General features: G+C 43.3%; 1 protein-coding gene across 1 annotated transcript in view; it reads left to right on the top strand.

The window, feature by feature from the left end:
- The window catches only part of LOC148841404 (sodium channel protein type 8 subunit alpha), an 83523-nt gene that overhangs the window by 14305 nt on the left and 47675 nt on the right, over positions 1 to 21543 (top strand). The window contains exons 2-10 of the mRNA XM_088913351.1: positions 683 to 801; positions 3258 to 3347; positions 4679 to 4807; positions 7750 to 7841; positions 15775 to 15996; positions 16550 to 16613; positions 16962 to 17103; positions 19925 to 20131; positions 20441 to 20722. Coding sequence (XP_088769477.1) covers positions 683 to 801; positions 3258 to 3347; positions 4679 to 4807; positions 7750 to 7841; positions 15775 to 15996; positions 16550 to 16613; positions 16962 to 17103; positions 19925 to 20131; positions 20441 to 20722 — 1347 coding nt within the window. The remainder of the gene's footprint in view (positions 1 to 682; positions 802 to 3257; positions 3348 to 4678; positions 4808 to 7749; positions 7842 to 15774; positions 15997 to 16549; positions 16614 to 16961; positions 17104 to 19924; positions 20132 to 20440; positions 20723 to 21543) is intronic.

Consider the following 21543-nt stretch of genomic DNA (forward strand, 5'->3'; position numbering starts at 1 on the left):
CTTTGGACTGTGGCTGGCTTTTGCATCACTCCGTGCACACGGCCTGAAACCAGCACTCCCGCCCTTCTCCCCAAAGACCATCCTCATTTTCCCAAACCGTTTCCCATGGCGATCAGTAAAGATAAAAAAGCCATTTTAACATCCCGGCTGCAGAAGGCGGTATTGGTCCCCTGTCTGAGATGTAGTTGGAGAGCATCATTTGGTCTAATGATGTCTTGTGAACTCAATCCCAGTGATCTCAATTACAAAATACTCATTCTAGCAATGAGCAATAACTCTTGTAATCTAGTCATTGAATTTACCCCTACAGGCTTCCAAAGCTTACGTCTGCAATTGTCTGTATCCTGTTTTGTTTTGTAATTTAATCATGTGTGCACAAACCCAAAAGAAAATGTTCTGCATTATAAGATGACAGGCGTGCCACCTGTGTACTGCTAGCACTGGATGCCACATAAGGCCTGAGACAGTGCAGAATGGACATATGATCGCAAAGCCTCCTCATCTGGCTGGTACGTTTCCCAGCCCTGTATACAGTACCTGCGGTTTCCATTTTTAATTTTCTCTCATTTTTCCCCCCTGATGCAAAAGGTGGCATGCATGACAATTTAAGTACGTGTTGCACTCTGAATGGCTGCTTCTGCAATTCTGTTTAACCCCTCTCTCTCTTTCTCTCTCTCCACAGACGTTTATAGTGATAAACAAAGGGAAAACAATCTTCCGCTTTAGTGCCACGCCTGCCTTGTACTGTATAAGTCCTTTTAATCTAGTTAGGCGAATAGCTATTAAAATTTTGATACATTCATATCCTTTCAAATGGTGCAGAAGACCAGAAGATGAATTAGTTTAGGTCCTTCTCAAATTTCTTATTTCCTTTTGTTGCAATAGTGTTCGCAGTATGATATATTTGCATTGTGTTTTTAGAGCTGTCTGTCTCCTTGCCTCCTGTCCTTGACGACATCAAATCCAACACAGGGGTGTCCAGTCCTGGTTCTGGAGGGCCGGTCAGTTGTCTACAGGTTTTCAGAGTCTCTTCAAAGCCATAGCACCTAAAGAGCTGGGAGAAGCTGTTCAACTGGTACAATTAAGCCAATAAGCTGATGGAGCTCATTAAGAGATGAGTTGAAATGTAAACCTGTAGAGACACTGGACCTCCAGGACCAGGGTTACCCTTCCCTACTGTAGGATTTGGTGATTTTGGTGATGTGCAGGACATGTTGTAAGGAGACAGCTCTAAGAAACACTCAAATGCATCAAACTGTAAACAGTTTTGGGGTACAATTTTTTGGGGGGCGAGGGGAATGTTTGCTTTTAATACAGTGGATATCTTATGTGATCCTCTAAGAGATATTCAATTTCAAGAGCAGCATTAATAAGAGTAGTATGACTGACTAGTGATGAAGATGATAGCCTAAGAATTCTGTGTGATGAACTAATGAATGACCTCAAGCATTTAAGTGCTTCTGTCTGGTAGGAGGTAGGATTTTTTTTTTTTTGCATGGGTAGCCCACAGTTCAACAGTCCTTAACTTGTCTCTCATCAAGACTACAAAATCATGCAATGTGTAATAATCTACACCAAAAGAGATGGGCAGCTCCAGTCTTTGAGGGCCTGGAGAACTGAACTGCAGGCTGTACAGGTGCTTCTCTTTTTGTAATCAATTAATAAACAGTAGTGATCTGACTTCTTAAGCCGATTATCTGAACAAGTAGATAAGATCTGAGGTAGAATTAAAAACTGAAGACCACGTGACCATTGAAAACTGGAGTTGCCCATTTCTGAGATATACATGCAGTATATATGTAGTTTTATTATATGCATCAAATCCTTGCATTATATTAAATTAGTGACGCTAATGATGCACTTAACGTTATGCTCAATTAGACCAGGGCTGCTCACATCTGGTCTGGAGGTCCATTGTGTGCAGGTTTTCTTGGCCTCTTTAAAGCAGCAGCACTCAAAGAGTTCCTCAGTGGGTTCGTTAAGCCAGTAACGACCTCATTTAGCTGGTTAAGAGCTGAGCTGGAATGAAAGCCTGCAGACAGAAGCAGTATTGGGCACCCATGATTAGTCAATAAGGGAATTTGGATAAAACGCCCATCTTGGCCTCAAGGAAACCAATTGGCCACAAGTCAGTGCACTGAGATTTTGGGGACAGCAGGAGAGGTTAATTACAGAGCCTCTTCTGTGGAAATGCATAGCTCCTGGAAGCAGCTGCAGTTGCCAAGGAGGGCCCTAATCTGGATGTGTAAGGAGTACGGCACAGTGGGAGCAGTTCTTTCTGTCCCCACACTTTAGCGCACAAATTTCAGATGGGATGAGTCAGATACCACTATTGAAATCAATCTGGTGAATATGCCAAGCTTCCTCCTTTTAAAACTGTAACCTTGCAACTGCTTGATAGAGATTCCCAATGCTGGATTGAGGGATTCATACAATACCATCATTATTATAAAATTGTCTGGAGAGTTTTCCTTTTATGCTCTCTTGATATTGTTTTTAATAGATCTTTGGAAGCTGATTTCCTGATCAAAAGTAATAATTATAATTAATTATAACAAAGTATGTAGTGCCTGACATATGTTTTTATTACTGATTATATCCTCCCTGATGTGTTTTTACTTTAGTCTTTGGCTGTATTTTAGATGGCAGTTTTCCCCTAGTGATTTTGCCTTTAAAGTTAAATGTATCCAGTCTGCCCAGTGAATGTAAAACCTTGACTAAATTACTTTCATGACTTACTGAAAATATAAAAAACTAACATTATTCCATTGTTTATCTTTAGCCTTTTTTGTAAAAGCCCCAGTTAATGAACTTACTTCTTAGTCCACCCTAAAAGCCGATGATAATGTTGGCTTGGCTGGTGTGAGAAACATCCTTTAGCATGAATTGTGTTTTAGTGACTGTGGCTAAGAAGGAGAGTTCAAGGCTCTGGGATCATGGCACCAGCTGACAACAACTGTACTTCTGCAATAAATCATTTGTTTGAGCAGGAGGCAAGATGGGAGGACTGAAGAACTGTGGGTGTCCCATTTGTAGTTCAAAAGCACAAAAGTCTTGAGGATTAACGGTAGGAATAGGCAATTTAAATCTGCAATGGGGTGTAAGATTTTTTTAGTTTACTTACCTTCATAAGGTATTTGGAAGTTAGAATTTCTTGCTTTTCTTGCCTTTCTCTGATTTTCGAAAGGAAAGGGGAGGGAGTGTCTTCTGTTTTGCCAGTCAAGTCCTAAAAGCTTCCTTAACCGACTTTTCCTTACAGTATTCAGCATGATCATTATGTGTACAATTTTGACCAACTGTGTATTCATGACTTTTAGCAATCCTCCAGAATGGTCGAAACAAGTAGAGTAAGTATGTCTTCACGTCAGAGCATGCTTACCTTTTACATACCGTTCTGGTTTCTCAGGGCTGGCACAAAATGTGTGCCGCATATCAGTGTTCTCCAGTCCTGGTCCTGGAGGGTTCCAGTTCAGTATGTTTTATGTTTCGCCCTAAATTGCCTGTTTTTGAAATTCAGTTGCCTAAATTGCCTGTTTATAAATGGCCAGTTTTTATTTTTTTAATTCTTATAACTACCTGTGAGTAGTTATAAGATCATTTAAACAAGTAAAATGTGCAATGACAGGACTGTGGTTTTTGAGAATTGAAGTGTATTCAGTTTGTTCCAGATTATCTGGCTTATTATAACACATTTTGTGCTTAATGGATCACTATTAGTTTGTCCTGTCTTTGGAAATTGTATTATAAGTTTTATAACCTTAACGTGTGTTACAGAGTTAAAGTGGTTATCTACAGTATAAAACCCCTGGGAATGGGTATGTTTCAGGACAGTTGCTGGAGACACTTGCTATATGGCCCTTAACGTTTCCCAGGAACACATTTTTACCTTGCATGATTCTAAGACAAGTGTGCCAGGTTCGAATGTACCTGATCACCAAGTGGTGCTTGACCCAGGGAGGTCATGCTTTAACTCTATGGTGTGCTAGTATGACAACTCTAGAGCAGGGTAGGCAGCTCCAGACTTCTTAGGACTTAGTTCACTTAGCATGTGATAAAAAAACTACTTTTAAACAAAGAGGTGATTTCACTTATCCAGTTATTTAATTTGGTTAATTATGAGCTGGGGCAAAATGAAAAGCAGTGCCTGTGCCACAGGAGGACTGGGGTTGCCTGTCCCTGGTCTAGAATACTGCAGTGGGTTCCAGTCACTATAGATTAGTGTTGGGTAAGCTTCAGAACTTGAGGAGGAGTCCTGTCGTTATTCTTTCAATTAGCAAGTGGTTTAAGACATTCATAACTTTGTAGCCCAATTACTTGACATATGTAATGTAGATCAGAGGTGGGATACAGACCATAGCATCCTGTTGTCCTCGAAGGACTGGAGTTGCCTATCCCTGCCATAGAACAAAACCCAAATGACCGCCTGTGCAGTTCAGATCTGGGTGCAGCTCTTATGGGTAAAGGAGCCTTCGGGCTTGACCGTTAGTTCAGAGATCCACCAGTGCATGCATTGTGAGCGAACTGAGCAGGATTTCTCTTGCAGTCTTAAGATGAATTCCAGTTTATCAGTTCAGTGGACAGTGTGGTTTGAGAGGAGGCATGATTTAAGAATGCAGTCGTGCTCTTGCCTGTTTCCTGACACTAAATAGGCCATGCTGGTTCTTCTCCTGTTTTGCAGGTACACCTTCACTGGTATTTATACTTTCGAATCAATTGTAAAAATCCTTGCTCGAGGATTCTGTATAGACGGGTTCACGTTCCTCCGAGACCCATGGAATTGGCTGGATTTCAGTGTCATTTCTATGGCGTAAGTATCCTCTGAATGCCTGCTTTCTTTTAGTTCTGATTAACTTTAGAAAATGAACAGTGCAGAAGGGAGGCCTTTGATTAACTCAACCATCCTATATTGTGGAGACATAGATAGTCTAGACTTTGCTGGTTCCAGTCTGGGCCATGTGATTACCCAATGGGGACTGGAATTCCCTAAATAGTGGCGCACCACCGGCTGAGCATGGCTAAGGATGGGTGGGCTTGAGTCTGCTGGTCTATCCTCCTGTTGCTGTGCTACACTCCCCCTGTTGCTTTCCAGGAGCTCATGAACTTGGGTTGTGATCCAGTTGATGTTGCTGATACTGCCTTGGGTGCTGTAGGACTCAAAATATAAAATAATCAGGATGATTCTGTGCATAATTTAGAGAGAGAAAAAATGGAAAGGACAGCACAGTGGTGCAGAGATTAGCATCGCTGCCTCGCACTGCTGAGGCCCCGAGTTCAACTCTGGAGCTTGGGTGCTATCTGCGTGGAGTTTGGATGGGTTTCCTCCAGGTGCTCCGGTTTCTACCCAGAGTCCAAAGACATGCTAGTAGGGTAATTAACTTCTCAAAAATTGGCCCTGGTGTGAGTGTCTCTATGTCATCCCCTTCACAGCGTATCCTGGCTTGCACCCGTTGCTTGTTGGGATAGGCTCCAGCTCCTCCACGACCCTGTATTGAATAAACAGTTAGGAAATGAGTGGAAAACTGCAGTTTCTGATGTACAAAGGTGCTTGCAGACACAGGGTCAGTGTCTCCCAAGCACCTTGGAACCTCAGTTCTTCTCTATCTTTATGTCCCATTACAATTTAAGACCTTGTATTTCAATTGAATCTTCAGTCTGCATGACAATGCTTCTTCTCAGTTTATCCTAATTAATTCTCCTTTGTGCATTTGCCGATGTGGGTGTGTTTGTACTGATGAATATTTAAAGCAAAAAAGCTCAACCAGTCCAGTGGTCCAGTCCGGCTTCCGGCTTCCGGCTTCCATTCATCTCTCTACTTCCTACTTCACACTTTTCCCTCCGCGCGATCCAGGCTCTGCAGAATCTCTACACTGAAAAATTAAGAGATGAAAAACAGCTGATCAATCACTTGAGTGAAATAAGTGCTCAGTTCAGCTGGTCCCAGGTGCAGGCTGCACGAAACACTTTGTGTTAAGTGATATACATTACCTTTCCCTTATATCCCTTTAAGATATGATCTTTCCCTTAACAAGGCTTTGAAGTTCGGTGTGTTAAGCAACACCCTCAAACACATGGAGCCCCTAATGGGGGATTAAATTATAGGTGTTTCTTGTAAACTGGTCACAGGTTCTTAGCAGTATGGCCTCCTCGTGAGAAGATTCCTCTTTCTTCTTAAGAGCAACAAGATCCTATTACATGTGTGTGCGTGTGAATTTGTGTGTGTATTGTGTGTGTGTGTATTGCTAAGATTGTGGTTGATTTTGGGCTTCCAAACATTTTTGTAGGAATTTGCATGTTAATTTTGAATGTATTTGCAAAGGTCCTTATGTGTGCACATACTGTATATTGTATTTCCATCCTTAGATTTACTTAATTCTTTCCTCAAAAACGGAAGATTTGGAAACTGCAACTGAAATTATTATGACTTTACAAGTAAAATCTTCTGATTCTCTCCCAGCTTCAAGAAATGTACCAAGCATGACATATTTATAACCTAACAGAGCACTGAATCTTCAAAATAAGAACATTCTTTGTTTTAGATAATTAATCGTTATTATATTCATATTGTAGAATAGAACATAAGTAAAATGTACAAAAGTTTTAAGAAATGCAGACACACTGGGAACCTCTGTTCTGGGAGGTTAGGGTGGTGCTTTTGTCATAGCGAAAATCTCTCCCTAACTGTAAAAATGGTATGAAAATGCACACTTCATCACAGCAAAAATTTGTTTTCAGAAATCAAGGGATGGGTGTATATTTGTTTTTCCAGCAGGAACTGACAGACCTGTGATCCGCTAGCTGGTATGCCGGCGATCTGATTTTAGCTTGTGCGTGAATCGGCCCCATCTGTTTGCCTGATTGTGTCACATTGCTTCCTAGTCGGTGCACAGAGAGCCCCCAGGGTGAAGGCTGCAGGGCTGCGTGTCGCTCACCTGCTCTCTCCTGTTCAAGGACCCTCTCACCTCCCAAGCACACCCTTCTTTCCAGGCACCTGCCGCCTCTTTACACCGCTAGAGGCGGCTGGAGAAGACCTCTGCCAGTGCAAAAACCGTTTCAGTGTTGGTCTTCCTCATTGGTACAGCAATGAAGGACGTGTGAGGGTGTGAGTGGAGATGTTGATTCCTGTACAGGGGTGATGGCGGTGCTGGGAAGGGTGAGGAGGACAAGGGCATTTTTAACAAAAAAATAAAAAACTGACGTCATGAGATTTTAAAATCGGAGTTGCCGTTTGGTTCCAATAGCAGTGAGGTCTGTTTTTTTTACCTAAATGTAAGCCCTTTCACCGTTCCAGCCCTTGGTGTCCCTCTGGGAAACAAGCCTGGGGAAAGGGCAGTGTCTGTTCCTTTTTTTCTTGTGCACATTGGCCGTATTCCCTTTCCCTTCTCCAGCAGTTGCATTGTCTTCATTAGCCAGGCAGCTCTTGTTTTCTCTTAAAACTGTTTCTTTGTTGTTCACTACAAGTAACTTTGATTTGATTCTGCAGGTATGTAACAGAGTTTGTAAACCTAGGCAATGTCTCAGCTCTGCGCACGTTCAGAGTGTTGAGGGCTTTGAAAACTATTTCTGTAATCCCAGGTAAGACAGCAGTGGGGGGAGAAGGGTCGGTGTTAGGTGTGTTTGGTTGTTTTTGTTTCTTTTTTCGATGGGTAGGCTCTGTGAGTGCCGTTTCCTCCTGGTCGGTGGTGTTGTGCTCCCGTCTCTGGCGTGTTGGTTTTGTCATCGTGTTTGTGTGTGATCCTCCCTTATTTTCAGATATGTCACAGAGTTTGTGGACCTCGGAAATGTGTCCGCGCTGAGAACGTTCCGAGTTCTCCGAGCATTGAAAACTATCTCTGTCATTCCAGGTGAGAGACAATTTAAACACTAAGGCTGATCTGTATCTTTTTTTTTAATTATTAATATTATTTCAATTTTGTTTTACTCCTTGAAACTAGGTTTTGTTTTTGGTTTTCTGAAAAAAAAATCTTTATTTTTAAACAATTCTCAAAAATGGTACCAATACATTTTTGATAGGCTTCGCAGTCTAATTTGAGTCTCAAGGTTCTGCTCAGTTTCTCCCAATCACCCCCAGTATAAATAAAATAAAATAGAATTCAAGTAAAAATGTAGGCGGATGTGTGAATATGCAGAATAATTCTTCATTGAGGATTTAAAAAAGGATAACACATCCAGCAGCAGATGTTGGCTTTAGCAGTTTCTAATGTTCTGGCCAGTTCTTGCACATGTAGTAAAAAAAAAGAGAGGAGTAGAGGAAACATGTGAACATAAATGAACTTGTATTCAGGTATGACCTAAGGATTAAACAGTGGACACTTTGTTAGTTTACATCTGAGGCGCAGAAGCCTGCAGCCTTTGCTCATCCTGTAAGTGAATTCTGGAACCTGATGATCTGCCAAGCTAGGATGGAGTGACCTTGACATAATCAAATACAGCCCTCTGGAGAATCAATAGGGGAGTTTTGCCCCAAGATGAAAACTCTGTAGTATTTAAAATGTCTCTATGATGAGACATGCTTAGACCTAAAGGTGTCAGTTTTCATGTCTTCCTGCTCTGCCAGGTTAGCTAACAGAGCTAACAGAGGTTTCGGTTTGCTTGCAACGACACCCATAGGTTTTCTCTTATATGAGGCTGGATCTGTTCTTATCCAGCTGATGGCAAATCACTGTAAACTCCAGGAACGCATTCAGCACAAGGAATTGTGCTAACACCTCGCTTACTTGCTGAGAGTGCTTCATGTTTCTGTACTGCTTGAGGTTCGCACCTGCAGTGGTAAGACTTTTGTACTGGATTAGTTATGCTTAAGAGGTCAGCTGGAACACAAAAAATACCTTTTTTATACCCTTGTACCCTTGTACTTTATACCCTGTTAACAAGACTTTCTGACCTTTGACTTTATTTTCTCTGTTATTAAAATAATTGTATTTGTTTGACACTTTTCACTCAAATGGATCCCAAACCACTTGAGACATAGAGAGGGACCCACTTTACCTTTCACTGAAGCTCAGCCACACCTGGGTGAAACACTGCAACATTTCTGCACCAGCAGATCATGGGGAGGAGTGAGAAACCGCATCACCAGTGAAACTAAGCAGGAATGTTCGGGAGGGAAGATAGAAGCCCAGAATGCAATTTACTTATGAGACCAAGGATGCCCCTACTTTTATGAACAGTGCCATGGGATTTTTAATGACCAAGTACTCAGACCCTCAATTTATAGTATTGCATGAAGGATGGCTCCTTCTATAGTACAGAGTTCCCAGTCACCATACTGGGGCATTGTTCTGATTCAGAGAGGAGCGCCTCATACAGGTCCACCAGTAACCACTTAAATCAGCAACCTGGTTTTCCTCAGAGGTCTCCCTTCCCAGAACTGAACATGCCTTTCTTACCTTTTTAACTTCTTCTCCCCTTCCTTCCTTGCAATTCCTGCTACAAGAAACAGACCTGATTTAATTCCCTAATAAACATGTCAAAGATGTAAAGAGCTGAGTGCCTTCAGCTCTTATTAGAAAAGGGTAGTGCAGCATAAGCAGTTTTGAAATCAATATCACAAGCAGCCAAATTCCAAAACCCTGAACAAGAAATAAAACAAAAAACAAGAACATTTTAAGATCTGTTTAACTTCTGGACAGAGGGATGAAATTACAGCTTAAAAAAGGATTCAGCCCTTGTAAAAAAATGAGCTCGGGTTGGGTAGGAATATGCATGCTTACACCCATGCACTCATCCAGATGAAAATGGCATACCATTTAGTGAGATCCAGAGGAACATCCTTTATTATTTATTCACGAAGACTGCCAAGCCTAGATTGTGAACACATTTTATGCTGCATGGTGCTTTCCAACAGTCACTTGCTTTTATTATTACATTGGCTAAGAGCTCAGCCGACAGATGGTTTCTTTTTTTGATTTTTGATTTTTTCTTGATTTTTTAAAATTAATTTGTTTTAAACAAACACGATTTTTGACATCCTACCTGAAAATTCAAAACAAGAGTGCCATTGTAGCAACTGTCATGCTCCACTCGCTAAAAAAAACAGTGAAGCCTGGGGATGGAAAAAACTGATATTCGTTTGCGTGCATTTCCACCTTCAGATCTTGACTGTTTTGCTTAAAGGGTAGAAATTATTCTGCGTTGATGGGAGATGGTGTGGAAGCCTTAGGGAAAAAACACATTGGATCCTACTGTCTGTGGTTCCCTAAAGCCACAGTGGATCCTAGTATCTGTGCTTCCCTAAAGCAACAGCGGATCTGAGTATCTATGGTTCCCTAAAGCCACAGCAGATCCTACTATCAGTGGATCCCTAAAGCCACAGCAGATCCTACTATCAGTGGATCCATAAAGCAACAGCAGATCCTATTGTCTGTGGTTCCCTAAAGCCACAGCAGATCCTACTATCAGTGGATCCCTAAAGCCACAACAGATCCTACTATCAGTGGATCCCTAAAGCCACAGCAGATCCTACTATCGGTGGATCCCTAAAGCCACAGCAGATCCTACTATCAGTGGATCCCTAAAGCCACAACAGATCCTACTATCAGTGGATCCATAAAGCAACAGCAGGTGCTATTGTCTGTGGTTCCATAAAGCAACAGCAGATCCTATTGTCTGTGGTTCCCTAAAGCCACAGCAGATCCTACTATCAGTGGATCCCTAAAGCCACAACAGATCCTACTATCAGTGGATCCCTAAAGCCACAGCAGATCCTACTATCAGTGGATCCCTAAAGCCACAACAGAGCCTACTATCAGTGGATCCCTAAAGCCACAGCAGATCCTATTGTCTGTGGTCCCCTTAAGTCACAGTGGATGCTAGTATCTGTGGTTCCTAAATCACCGCAGATCCTACTATCTGTGGTTCCCTTAAGCCACAGCAGATCCTACTATTTGTGGTTCCCTTAAGCCACAGCAGATCCTACTATTTGTGGTTCCCTAAAGTCACAACAGATCCTACTATCAGTGGATCCCTAAAGCCACAACAGATCCTACTATCAGTGGATCCCTAAAGCCACAGCAGATCCTACTATCTGTCGTTCCTTAGAGCCACAGCAGATCCTACTATCAGTGGATCCGTAAAGCCACACTAGATCCTACTATCTGTGGTTCCCTAAATCCAAGGCGGATCCTACTATCAGTGGATCCCTAAAGCCACAGCGGATCCTACTATCGGTGGATCCCAAAAGGCACAGCGGATCCTACTATCAGTGGATCCATAAAGCCACAGCAGATCCTAATGTCTGTGGTTCCCTAAAGCCACAGCGGATCCTACTATCAGTGGATCCTACTATCAGTGGATCCCAAAAGGCACAGCAGATCCTACTATCTGTGGTTCCCTAAAGCCACAGTGGATCCTACTATCTGTGGTTCCCTAAAGCCACAGCAGATCCTACTATCTGTGGTTCCCTAAAGCCACAGCGGATCCTACTATCTGTGGTTCCCTAAAGCCACAGCAGATCCTACTATCTGTGGTTCCTTAAAGCCACAGCAGATCCTACTATCTGTGGTTCCTTAAAGCCACAGCAGATCCTACTATCTGTGGTTCCTTAAAGCCACAGCAGATCCTACTATCTGTGGTTCCCAAAAGCCACAGTGGATCCTACTATCTGTTGTTCCTTAAAGCCACAGTGGATCCTACTATCTGCGGTTCCCTAAAGCCACAGCGGATGCTAGTATCTGTGGTTCCTAAAACACAGTGGATCCTACTATCTGTGGTTCCCTAAAGCCACACCAGATCCTACTATCAGTGGATCCCTAAAGCCACACCAGATCCTACTATCAGTGGATCCCTAAAGCCACAGCTGATCCTACTATCAGTGGATCCCTAAAGCCACAGTGGATCCTACTATCTGTGGTTCCCTAAAGCACAGCAGATCCTATTATCTGTGATTCCCTAAATCACCATGGATCTTAATATCTGTGGCTACCTAAAGCTCCCCTTTGGTAATTCCAGTAGTACCCACTGACTGCATTTATGTCTGTGCCAGGCTGCTAGTGTTTGATTCCAGACCCTTGAGAGCACTGATTCCAGTTGTCAGAGCCAGACTTGAGTGTCTGATACATTTACTGACCCTCTTCCTATGAGAAGAGGTCCTAAGAGATGAGGCATCAGGGCTTCACGTTTTCACCCCGAGAATGACATTGTGTCTCAAACATTGACTGGTCTTCAGGAAGGAAGGGCAGTTTGATGACTCTGGCCTGAGCCGCACAGCGGGTGCTGTGCATCCGTCTGCAGCTCCTATTGTTTACTGCAGACTGGCATGCTGCCAAGCCCTTTTCGGGTCTGAAATCTCAGCCCCTCTCTCTGTAAAGGAGAGATTTTGTTTCGGATGGTGTATACTCTCCGGTTCCGCAGCCTCCTCTTCAGGCTATCGGCCTGCTCACTCTCCTGGCCTGTGTCTTCTGGTGTTCTGCGCGTGGCCTTCCGGGGGCACTGGCCCTGCTGTTTCCTTTTCCATTTCCTGAACTTCAGTTTTGGTTGAACAAGGGTGGCAGGGGTGAGAGGAAGATGACAAGGAAAAAAAGAAAAAAAAAATGTTTTCCCAAAAGCTCCAGAGGGAGTACAAGTCAAATCTTTGTTTTCAGCCTTGGAGTTTAAATGACCTGCATGCAGTTCCATCTCCCTGCTTGTCCTCCTGCTCCCAGTCCTCTAGTTTTGCTCATTGTTGTGATGCTATATTATTTCCTGATGAATGTTTGATTAAAATCCACATCATTAGGAGCCCTTCCACAGTTTCCTCTGTCTTGAGTGCAAGTCTGGAGGCAAGGGGGGGGTTATTAATAGCATCTAATTCTTATAGTTTTAAAATCCAACATTTATATAGTACATTAAAGTGAAATTTGTAAAGAATAAATAAAACACCCTACCTTAATTGTGCATTATGTCAAAGTCATTTTGAAAGGTAGTGTCAAACGTACTACCTTCAAAGTTTCCTTTTTGACTGTTTTCAGAAATCCAGCACTCAGGAATTTACAGTAATGTCACTTCTGAAAATCACAATCTCCAGATAGGGGGAAAGCATGATGGAATGGCTCTTAAACTTTGTTCTCTGTTCTTTGGAAATGTGAAAAATAATCATGTTGATTTAAAAAATGGTTTAAATTTTGAAGAGTTTCACAGTAAAGTTACCTGGGTTTCATTTTTAGCTAGGACTATATGTGTGAAAGGGGAATTTTACTTTCCCTTTTAATGCATCCTGAATTTCTACTTAATACTTCTTCAGTTTATTGATGGAGCAGATCAGTTCGGCAGCACATATACTAAAATTGCAATATTAGCACTGATTAGGGTGGACCCCGTGGACTGACCACACATTTGTTTCAAGTGTTTCAAAGTGGGGGGAGTCGGGAACAAGCTACCCACCCACATGGTGAGAAGCTGATACCCTGGTTTCCTTCAGGAAAAGGCTTTATGATATCCTTGAATCAATCATCTGCTAACACACAGGTGGGCCAAATGGCCTCCTCTGGTTTGTAACTTTTCCTGTGTTAATTCCAATTTAGAGATCATTTGCCCTGCTTCTGTATTCTAATAAGGTCTGTGGTAACCAGTCACAGTAAACGAGGAGGAGTTATTGCAGAACAGGGCTGTGTCTACCTTTTAAATAGATGGAGTATTTACATGTGAAGAAGCAATTGACTATTAGACCATTTGAATTAGTGTCATGCCGTAACAAGGGTATCCTGAAGCACATTGGTAAATCACATACAGATTTGTCCAGAAAATACTGGGCAATGATAAAAGGCAATCCTCACCTATTACTGAACAAAACATCAGGGCAACATTACTCATTTAGATACCTATGTGCTGCGAGTAAATTAAACATACTGTAGTTAAATTGTTATATCGCCACTTAATGATTTGAGCTTGTATCAAAACTATTTTTTCTGTTATAGAGGGTTTCCGAAGAAAGAGAAATATTAATAATTTTGAGGGAAGGGGAGTGAGTGTAATATTTTATGTAAAACTGTAACCCAATTGAATGATTTTCTGTCTGCTAGAAGTGATGACTTTCCTCACTAAAGCAATTGGAGTTATTGCAATTACTGTCATTATGCTTTAGATTTTGTTACTGATGCTCTTTAGATCTGTTGTGGAAATGTCTCCTGTGTTAAGAACTTAAAAACGGTTAAAAACTTCAGCCCATTTAGCCCTTTTGATAGTCAGTAGCTACAGTAATTGATTCAATGATCTTATCCAGGCTTCTCTTGAAAGAAGCCAAGATATCGGCTTCAACAACATGGCTGAGCAGGTAGTTCCAGACTCACAGATTCTTTGGGTTTAAGAGATGCCTCCTATTCTTGGTTTAAAATGCACTTTCACATAGTTTCCCCTTGAGTTCTCTGCTTTGTGTTTCACTGTTGATTCTAAAAAGAAATCCCCTTGGTTGAAAATTTCTGTGATGATTATAAATATACTTGTCAGTGATCCCCTCATAGACTTATCTGTTCAAAAATAAAAAGGTTCAGTTCCTCTAACCTTTCAGTGTAGGACATTCCCTTCAGACTATAGAGAGTCAGTTCCTTCAGCCTGTCAGTGTGGGACACTCCCTTCAGACTAAAGAGAGTCAGTTCCTCCAGCCTGTCAGTGTAGGACACTCCCTTCAGACTGAATAGACTCAGTTTCTTCAGCCTGTCAGTGTGGGACACTCCCTTCAGACTAAATAGACTCAGTTCCTTCATCACAGGACACTCCCATCAGACTAAATAGACTCAGTTCCTTCAGCCCTTCAGTGCGGGACACTCCCTTCTGACTAAAGAAACTCAGTTCCTCCAGCCTGTCAGTGTAGGACACTCCCATCAGACTAAAGAGACTCAGTTCCTTCAGCCTATCAGTGTGGGACACTCCCTCCAGACTAAAGAGACTCAGTTCCCTCAGCCTGTCAGTGCAGGACACTCCCTTCAGACTAAAGAGACTCAGTTCCTTCACCCTGTCAGTGCAGGACAGTCCCTTCAAACTAAAGAGACTCCGTTCCTTCAGCCTGTCAGTGTGGGTCACTCCCTCCAGACTAAAGAGACTGTTTCCGGCTGTCAGTGTGGGACACTCCCTCCAGACTAAAGAGACTGTTTCCAGCTGTCAGTGTAAGCCCTTAATCCTTTAGACCTGGGATGTATCTAGTTGCTCTTCTCTGGACTGCTTCCATGGTACTATTACTCCAGTGCTGCAGTGGTTTCAGGTTTTTCTTTCTTGTGAACCACCACCCCCAACCAAAGTCTCCAAGGAAAAATAATGAGAATCCTCCCTCATTTCTTATTTATCTTATTTATCAGACCAGAAAACAGAGCTAAAGAGATTCAGACTTTACCCTGCAAAGTGGCTGGATAATTTCTTGGGTTAAGCCAGTCGCAGGCTGTTTTATGGGGCCTTCAGCAGGTGCAGCGTAAAGCCTGCTACCTGCATGAAGGTGTGATGTTTGAAGATATGATGGCATTTCTGCTTTGTAAATGTGCCATGTTAAAGCACTAGGGGCTTGGAAATGCTGGGAGAGATCACAGCACTGTACCATACGAGCCCCGTCTACACCTCTGCATCTCACGTTTGTCTGTATTGTTTTGAGCTTAGATGATAAGAATTAGAATTATTCTTATATGACTCTATGTGGTCCACCTCCTGTTTAATTTTTTCCCCTTATAAGAAGAATATAAAATAGCTATTATAACCCTAGTGATTGGCAATCAGAGGTTAGTGACAGCCCTGCAATGTTGTGCCTGCCTTCCATTGCTCTGTGGTCCTTGGCAATAGTCTACTGTTTTCCTCTGTCTCTTTGTTGCCACCCTGCAGGCCTGAAGACCATTGTAGGTGCACTGATCCAGTCAGTGAAGAAGCTGTCAGACGTGATGATCCTGACCGTGTTCTGTCTCAGTGTTTTTGCCCTCATCGGCCTGCAGCTGTTCATGGGGAACCTGCGGCAGAAGTGTGTCTTCTGGCCCATCAACACCACCAGGCTGAACCTGAGCAACGGGAGCCAGGGCTTTGACTGGCGCGAGTACATCATGAATGACAGTGAGTCCCGCCCACACCCTTTCCCCTGCTGAACTGCCTGCTGGTTCGGTCCTGTGGTGCTCTTCTAGCCCACACGCCTGCTTCCCACAGTTAGCGTCTGGATGAGATCCTCAGATCAGTAACCAACTGGCACTCACTTCACCTTGATTGCCCTTGTTTGACCCAAGGAATCTCGCTGTTGAAGGAGTCCACATTCCTGACCAGACAGGATCCAGTCCCTGGTTGACTTCAGTAGTTCACTCTTGTGTGATGTATTTCCTATGTCCAGATGTCCATAAGTGAGAGCCTGATGTCAGTTAAGTGTTTTTTGGGATAGGATGGGTTCAAGAGAGCCTTTGCTTTTGCCTTTGCCTTTGCTGTCTTTGCTTTTGCAGTACCTAGCAACAAGTGAAAACTGGACACAGCTTTCCGGTAAAGGAACTGGGTGAAAACTTGGTGCACGATCTTAATTTTTATTATACCATGTTAGTACACCAAATCAGTAGGTTACTCAGGAACCACCAGGCCTTTATTGATTCATACTATTAATACTATTTTTATTTCTTATTTCCAGCAAATTTTTACTTTGTGCCTGGACAAATAGACGCTCTGCTGTGTGGAAACAGCTCTGATTCTGGGTGAGTTGTTCACCTGATCTTTACAGACCCTTCAGTTTTGTCAGCTTTAAACAAAACACATGCCAGAATTCACTGTACCTTCATCAAAGCCTTCAAAGACTAAAGTGATCATAAATTTTCAATGTAGTGGGGATTCCTTCAATGTTTATTAGATGCTTAATGTTTATGCTTATTATTCTTCAGTATATTGAGGAGAAAGATGGGGGGGTTAATAGGTCAATAATTTCGTCGTCACTTGTTTGCTCAAGATCGCTACTGTTTGCAGCAAACCTTGAAATGGATTGAAGCTGATTTTTAACAGGAGTCCTAATTTCTCTCAGTCAAAACACACCTCTTCTCTCCATCCAGTCGCTGTCCTGAGGGATACACCTGCATGAAGGCTGGGAAGAACCCAAATTATGGCTACACCAGCTTCGACACCTTCGGATGGGCCTTCCTGGCACTGTTCCGGCTCATGACCCAGGATTTCTGGGAGAACTTGTACCAGCTGGTGAGTCCATTGGGAGGTTATGTCTATGGATATAAACCGAGCATCAGAAGAAGGTTATGTTTTATGGCTGCAGCAGGTTCACAGAGTTACCATTTGTAAAATTAGTCTTTAATGTTTCAGGTGGATTGGCATTTTATGGAACAGACATGAGATGGCTAATTCTTCATGCTGATTAACATGTGTCATCAACAGAGCCGATAAGCAGTAGTCTACTGTGAAAGTCACAGGCTAGTAGTGTCTGAGGCCACTGCTGGAATGAATACAAGCTGTACCACTGTGACTCATGCTTTGCACCAGGTTGCAGATGCTGTGTTTTGGGATTCTAACCCATTCCTCTTGTAAGTCCTGGACAAGCAATGTCTGTTTACTGGTGTCTGAGCCCTAGATGCCACACATCATTCCACAGATGTTCAATGGGGGCTCAAATCTGGCATGTGGGGTGTCCCAGCCAGCAACAAGACATCATTATGCAAGCAGCACTAAAACGTATGTTGTCCGGCTGGAATGTAGTCATGTCAGAGTGAGCCCCCAGGAGGGGCAGCACTGATGAATTCTCAGGGATTCATTAGTATAGTGCCATGCAGTCGTGTTGCCGTCAGTCAGTACAGGTAGAGCTCTTTAGGGACTAGTTAGGTCTGCCCAGAATATCAAACTCCACTGATCATGGTAAGGTGTCGCCACTCAGTCCCTGCCCTAACATTGACAGACACGTTAGAAACTGCCATTGAGCGACAGTGTACTGACTTACTCTGGCCACCCACATAAATATGGCATGACGTTCTCTTGATAAGCTGAAGTTATTTGTTCCCTTCTGTGTTTTTCTTAATTTTCACCAGGTGTGACTTTCAACAGGTTAAATAACAAATGACCTCTCTCCACAATGGGGATTGCCTCCCAACGCCATGCCCCGCGCCAACCCTCTCACCACAAGGAGAGCCCTGCCATGCCCCGCACAAACCCTGTCATATCATGCTCATAGCAACTGCTGGGCAACAGCTGATGTCTGGATAGCAGGATAGCAGATGAGATCCCCTGTGAGGATGTGAGCTGTGCTGTTGTGTCCTTGAGCAATGTACCATATGCAGTTATGCAGTCATCCCAGCTGTGTTATCAGCTAACTGATGGGGGTTTAAACTCAGAAGGGTAGATGGAGGTTGAGAATTGGTTTTGGTGTTTTGAACCAGGCAGGGTTCATTATTGCTTAAAGTATTGCCGATGGGCGTGCTTTTCACGAAGCTTTTACTGGCAAGAGTAGTGTTTTTTTGTGAAGTGGGGGAAGAGTGTTCCTCGTGTTACAGGGTCATGGTGGGTTGCATTTTAAAAAAAAAGTGCACAGTGCACTGCAGCATATTGCATTTGCAAACTCCCTCAGCCTCCCTCCCTTCACCCTCCCTCATGCTGCCTGCAGATCACATTTATAATTGATAGATGCGTCCGAGAGAATTACTCTCCCCTCTCTGTGAAAGGAACCACAGTTAAACGCAGCTGGAGCTGCCACCTGGTGAGAGCCTGCCTTGAACACTGGTGCCACCCTGAATAAACTGCAGGAACTGGAGCAAAGCTGCAGATTGTTGTGAAACAATGGGCGAGGAAGAGTGTCACTCTTGCCAGCGCAGCATGCAAAGGCACAAACAGGGCTCTGATGAAATCAATCTTTATCTTACTAAAGGGAAACTCCTGTTAACAAGTTGTAGCTGCTGTCACCCTGTGTGACATCATTTGTGGGAATTTTGAGATCAGGTGATCACTATCTCTGATAGCTGCAGACCAAGAAATGAGACCGACAATGCTTTTTTTTCAGTTTAATTTGTTGTTCACAGGCTTAAATGCATAGTGCCTCTCTAATAGGCTTCAGAGAAAGTGCCTTGCTTTCATTATTCCTCACAATGAGCTGCGAGGGAGTCTCACTATCTCCTGTTATCGTGGGAAGATTATTAACTTAGAGCAGACTGTTACAGCAGGAAATGTACAAGTTCACTTATAGAGGAGGCTTTCTACCCATTAGGGAAAGCCTTGTCTATATACGTTCAATTTAATTACACTGCAACATTGACTGGATCTTGAGAAAAAATATATCTGCCTGTCTCCGTCTCTTTGTCTATCTCTCTAGCAGTCATTCACCTTTACTAATCTATTAATCAATCTATCAATTATTGTCAGCCTGTCAATCTATTAATCCCTTATCAGCCTGCCAGTCTGCCAATCAACATCAGTCAGTCAATCAATCTATCAGTCAATCATCAAATTGTCAGTTTTAGTGATCTTTATCAGCCTGCTTGTCATTCATTTTATTTATCAGATTGTTAATCCATTAATCATTTTTATCAAATTGTCACTCAATTAATCATTTTTAGTGACTATCATCCATTTATCAACCTGTCAATATATCATTTATCTTAATCCTCTTTTCTTATGAGCAGTGGTTTAATACAAGGTGTGATGGCTTTGTGCTGAAAATTGAGATTTGGGCTGGCAGGTGACCTCTGCTTTTTATTTTAGATCATAAAATGACCTTGTGCTGCTGTCCTGTTAACCAACATATGGGTTTTGGGCAGGTCTCTGGTATCTTTTGGACTCGATGTGAGTGGTGTACTTCTGGTTCTGAAGGAGTCCAAAGGGTGGACTTTTCAAGTACCTTTAAGGATTTTGAATTGTTGAATCTGACCTTCAAAATCCTTAAAGCCTTGAACAGAGTCAACCTCTGGACAAGATTGACTGCAGTAAGAAAGTCGAACCCTCTGAGTCTTCTTCTGGGTCAGCAGTGAAATACAAACTCTAGAACCTTCTCATTGGCAGCCTCTCTCATCTTCCCGTGTCTCAGACTCTGAGGGCTGCTGGGAAGACCTACATGATCTTCTTTGTGCTGGTCATCTTCGTGGGCTCCTTCTACCTGGTCAACCTCATTCTGGCTGTGGTCGCCATGGCCTACGAGGAGCAGAACCAGGCGACGCTGGAGGAGGCGGAGCAGAAGGAAGCAGAGTTTAAAGCCATGTTGGAGCAGCTGAAGAAGCAGCAAGAAGAAGCCCAGGTCAGCTGACTTTTCTTCTTCTTTCCCCATTTTCTCCAAGGATGTTATCTATAGCAAGGAATGTTATCTAGACAGATTGGAAATGTCAGTGTAGACCAGGTGATGGGCGTATGAGTGAAACTAAAGGACTGTAGCAACATCAGGAACTATAAAACAGGAACAGTGTTGTAGTAAGGAAGACATTCAAGGGAGCTCAGGGGGCACCCTGGTGATTTGCATGTCTTGCAGTTGTGTTGCCACCTGCATGGCAGACTTTTTTCACAGAACTGATTGTGCCCCACCATGACCATCTCTCTCCCCCTACCCCAGGCGGCTGCCATGGCAACGTCAGCGGGCACGGTGTCGGAGGATGCGGTCGAGGACGACGGTGGGGGGCACATGTCCCGCAGCTCCTCGGAAATCTCCAAACTCAGCTCCAAGAGCGCCAAGGAGCGCCGAAACCGCAAGAAGAAGTGGCGGCAGAAGGAGCGGGGCGAGGAGAAGGGAGACAGCGAGAAGTTTGTGAAGTCCGAGTCTGGCGACAGCATCAAGAGAAAGTTCCGGTTCCCTGGGGACAACCGGCTGGGCAGGAAGTCGTCAATCATGAACCAGGTGGGGCTGTGGGGGTTGGCCCCAGCAGGTGGGGGGGGAGCGGTTTGGACAGAAGTGCAAGGTATGAAACTGGGGCCTCCCGAGGGGCTCGAACAGTAAAGTCACTTGGCTGATGAAAGTTAGGGCTCTGTGATCATGGGTTCGAGTCTGGATTCCCCGACTGGAGCTGAACAATCAGATGAGTGCCTCCGAGGGTTGGGTGGGAATGGTTAGCTAGGGCTCTGTCGGATTACAGCACAACCCTTTGGCGTCCTGGGCTATCGGTGAGAGACACACCTCTCATCCAGTGGGCATCAGTTCAAGCTTCCTCACTCTGGGGGTTGAGGTGAGGCTCGGCTCATGGGCTGGAGCCAAGCCCTCAAACATACGTTTGCCTATTTCAACATCAGGTGAGCAGAACAAAATAAATAACTGGCGATTATTACATTCAATTTAAAACATATTACAAACAAAAAAGGTGTGAAACAGTATGTTGAGTTCAGTTAAAATCCTTTGATACATGCAGAAAACCTTTGGTTTTTAAACTTAGAACTTATGTGCTAGTGGTTCTTTTCAGAAGTAATTTCTTGCAGGTAAACAACACTGTGCACAGAGACTTAGAGAGCTGCCCCTTGATTTATCTTCACTATTATTTTAAGTCCTCTTCTCTGGATTAGAGTAAAGCACTGCTAGTAGCTAATTGCTCACTGTAATAGAAAGCAAGCACTAGTAGTAGTGATTGCAAGTGTAGGCCCAGCCTGAGAGGGGTTTTTGGCTTTTGGTGAATCTGTTTTGTAGAACTGTCATTAGAGATGCAAACTAGATAAAGTTATTGCTACAGG

This window comes from Atractosteus spatula, chromosome 1 (assembly GCF_055471065.1).
Source record: "Atractosteus spatula isolate fAtrSpa1 chromosome 1, fAtrSpa1.hap1, whole genome shotgun sequence".
Classification (NCBI taxonomy): Eukaryota; Metazoa; Chordata; class Actinopteri; order Semionotiformes; family Lepisosteidae; genus Atractosteus; species Atractosteus spatula.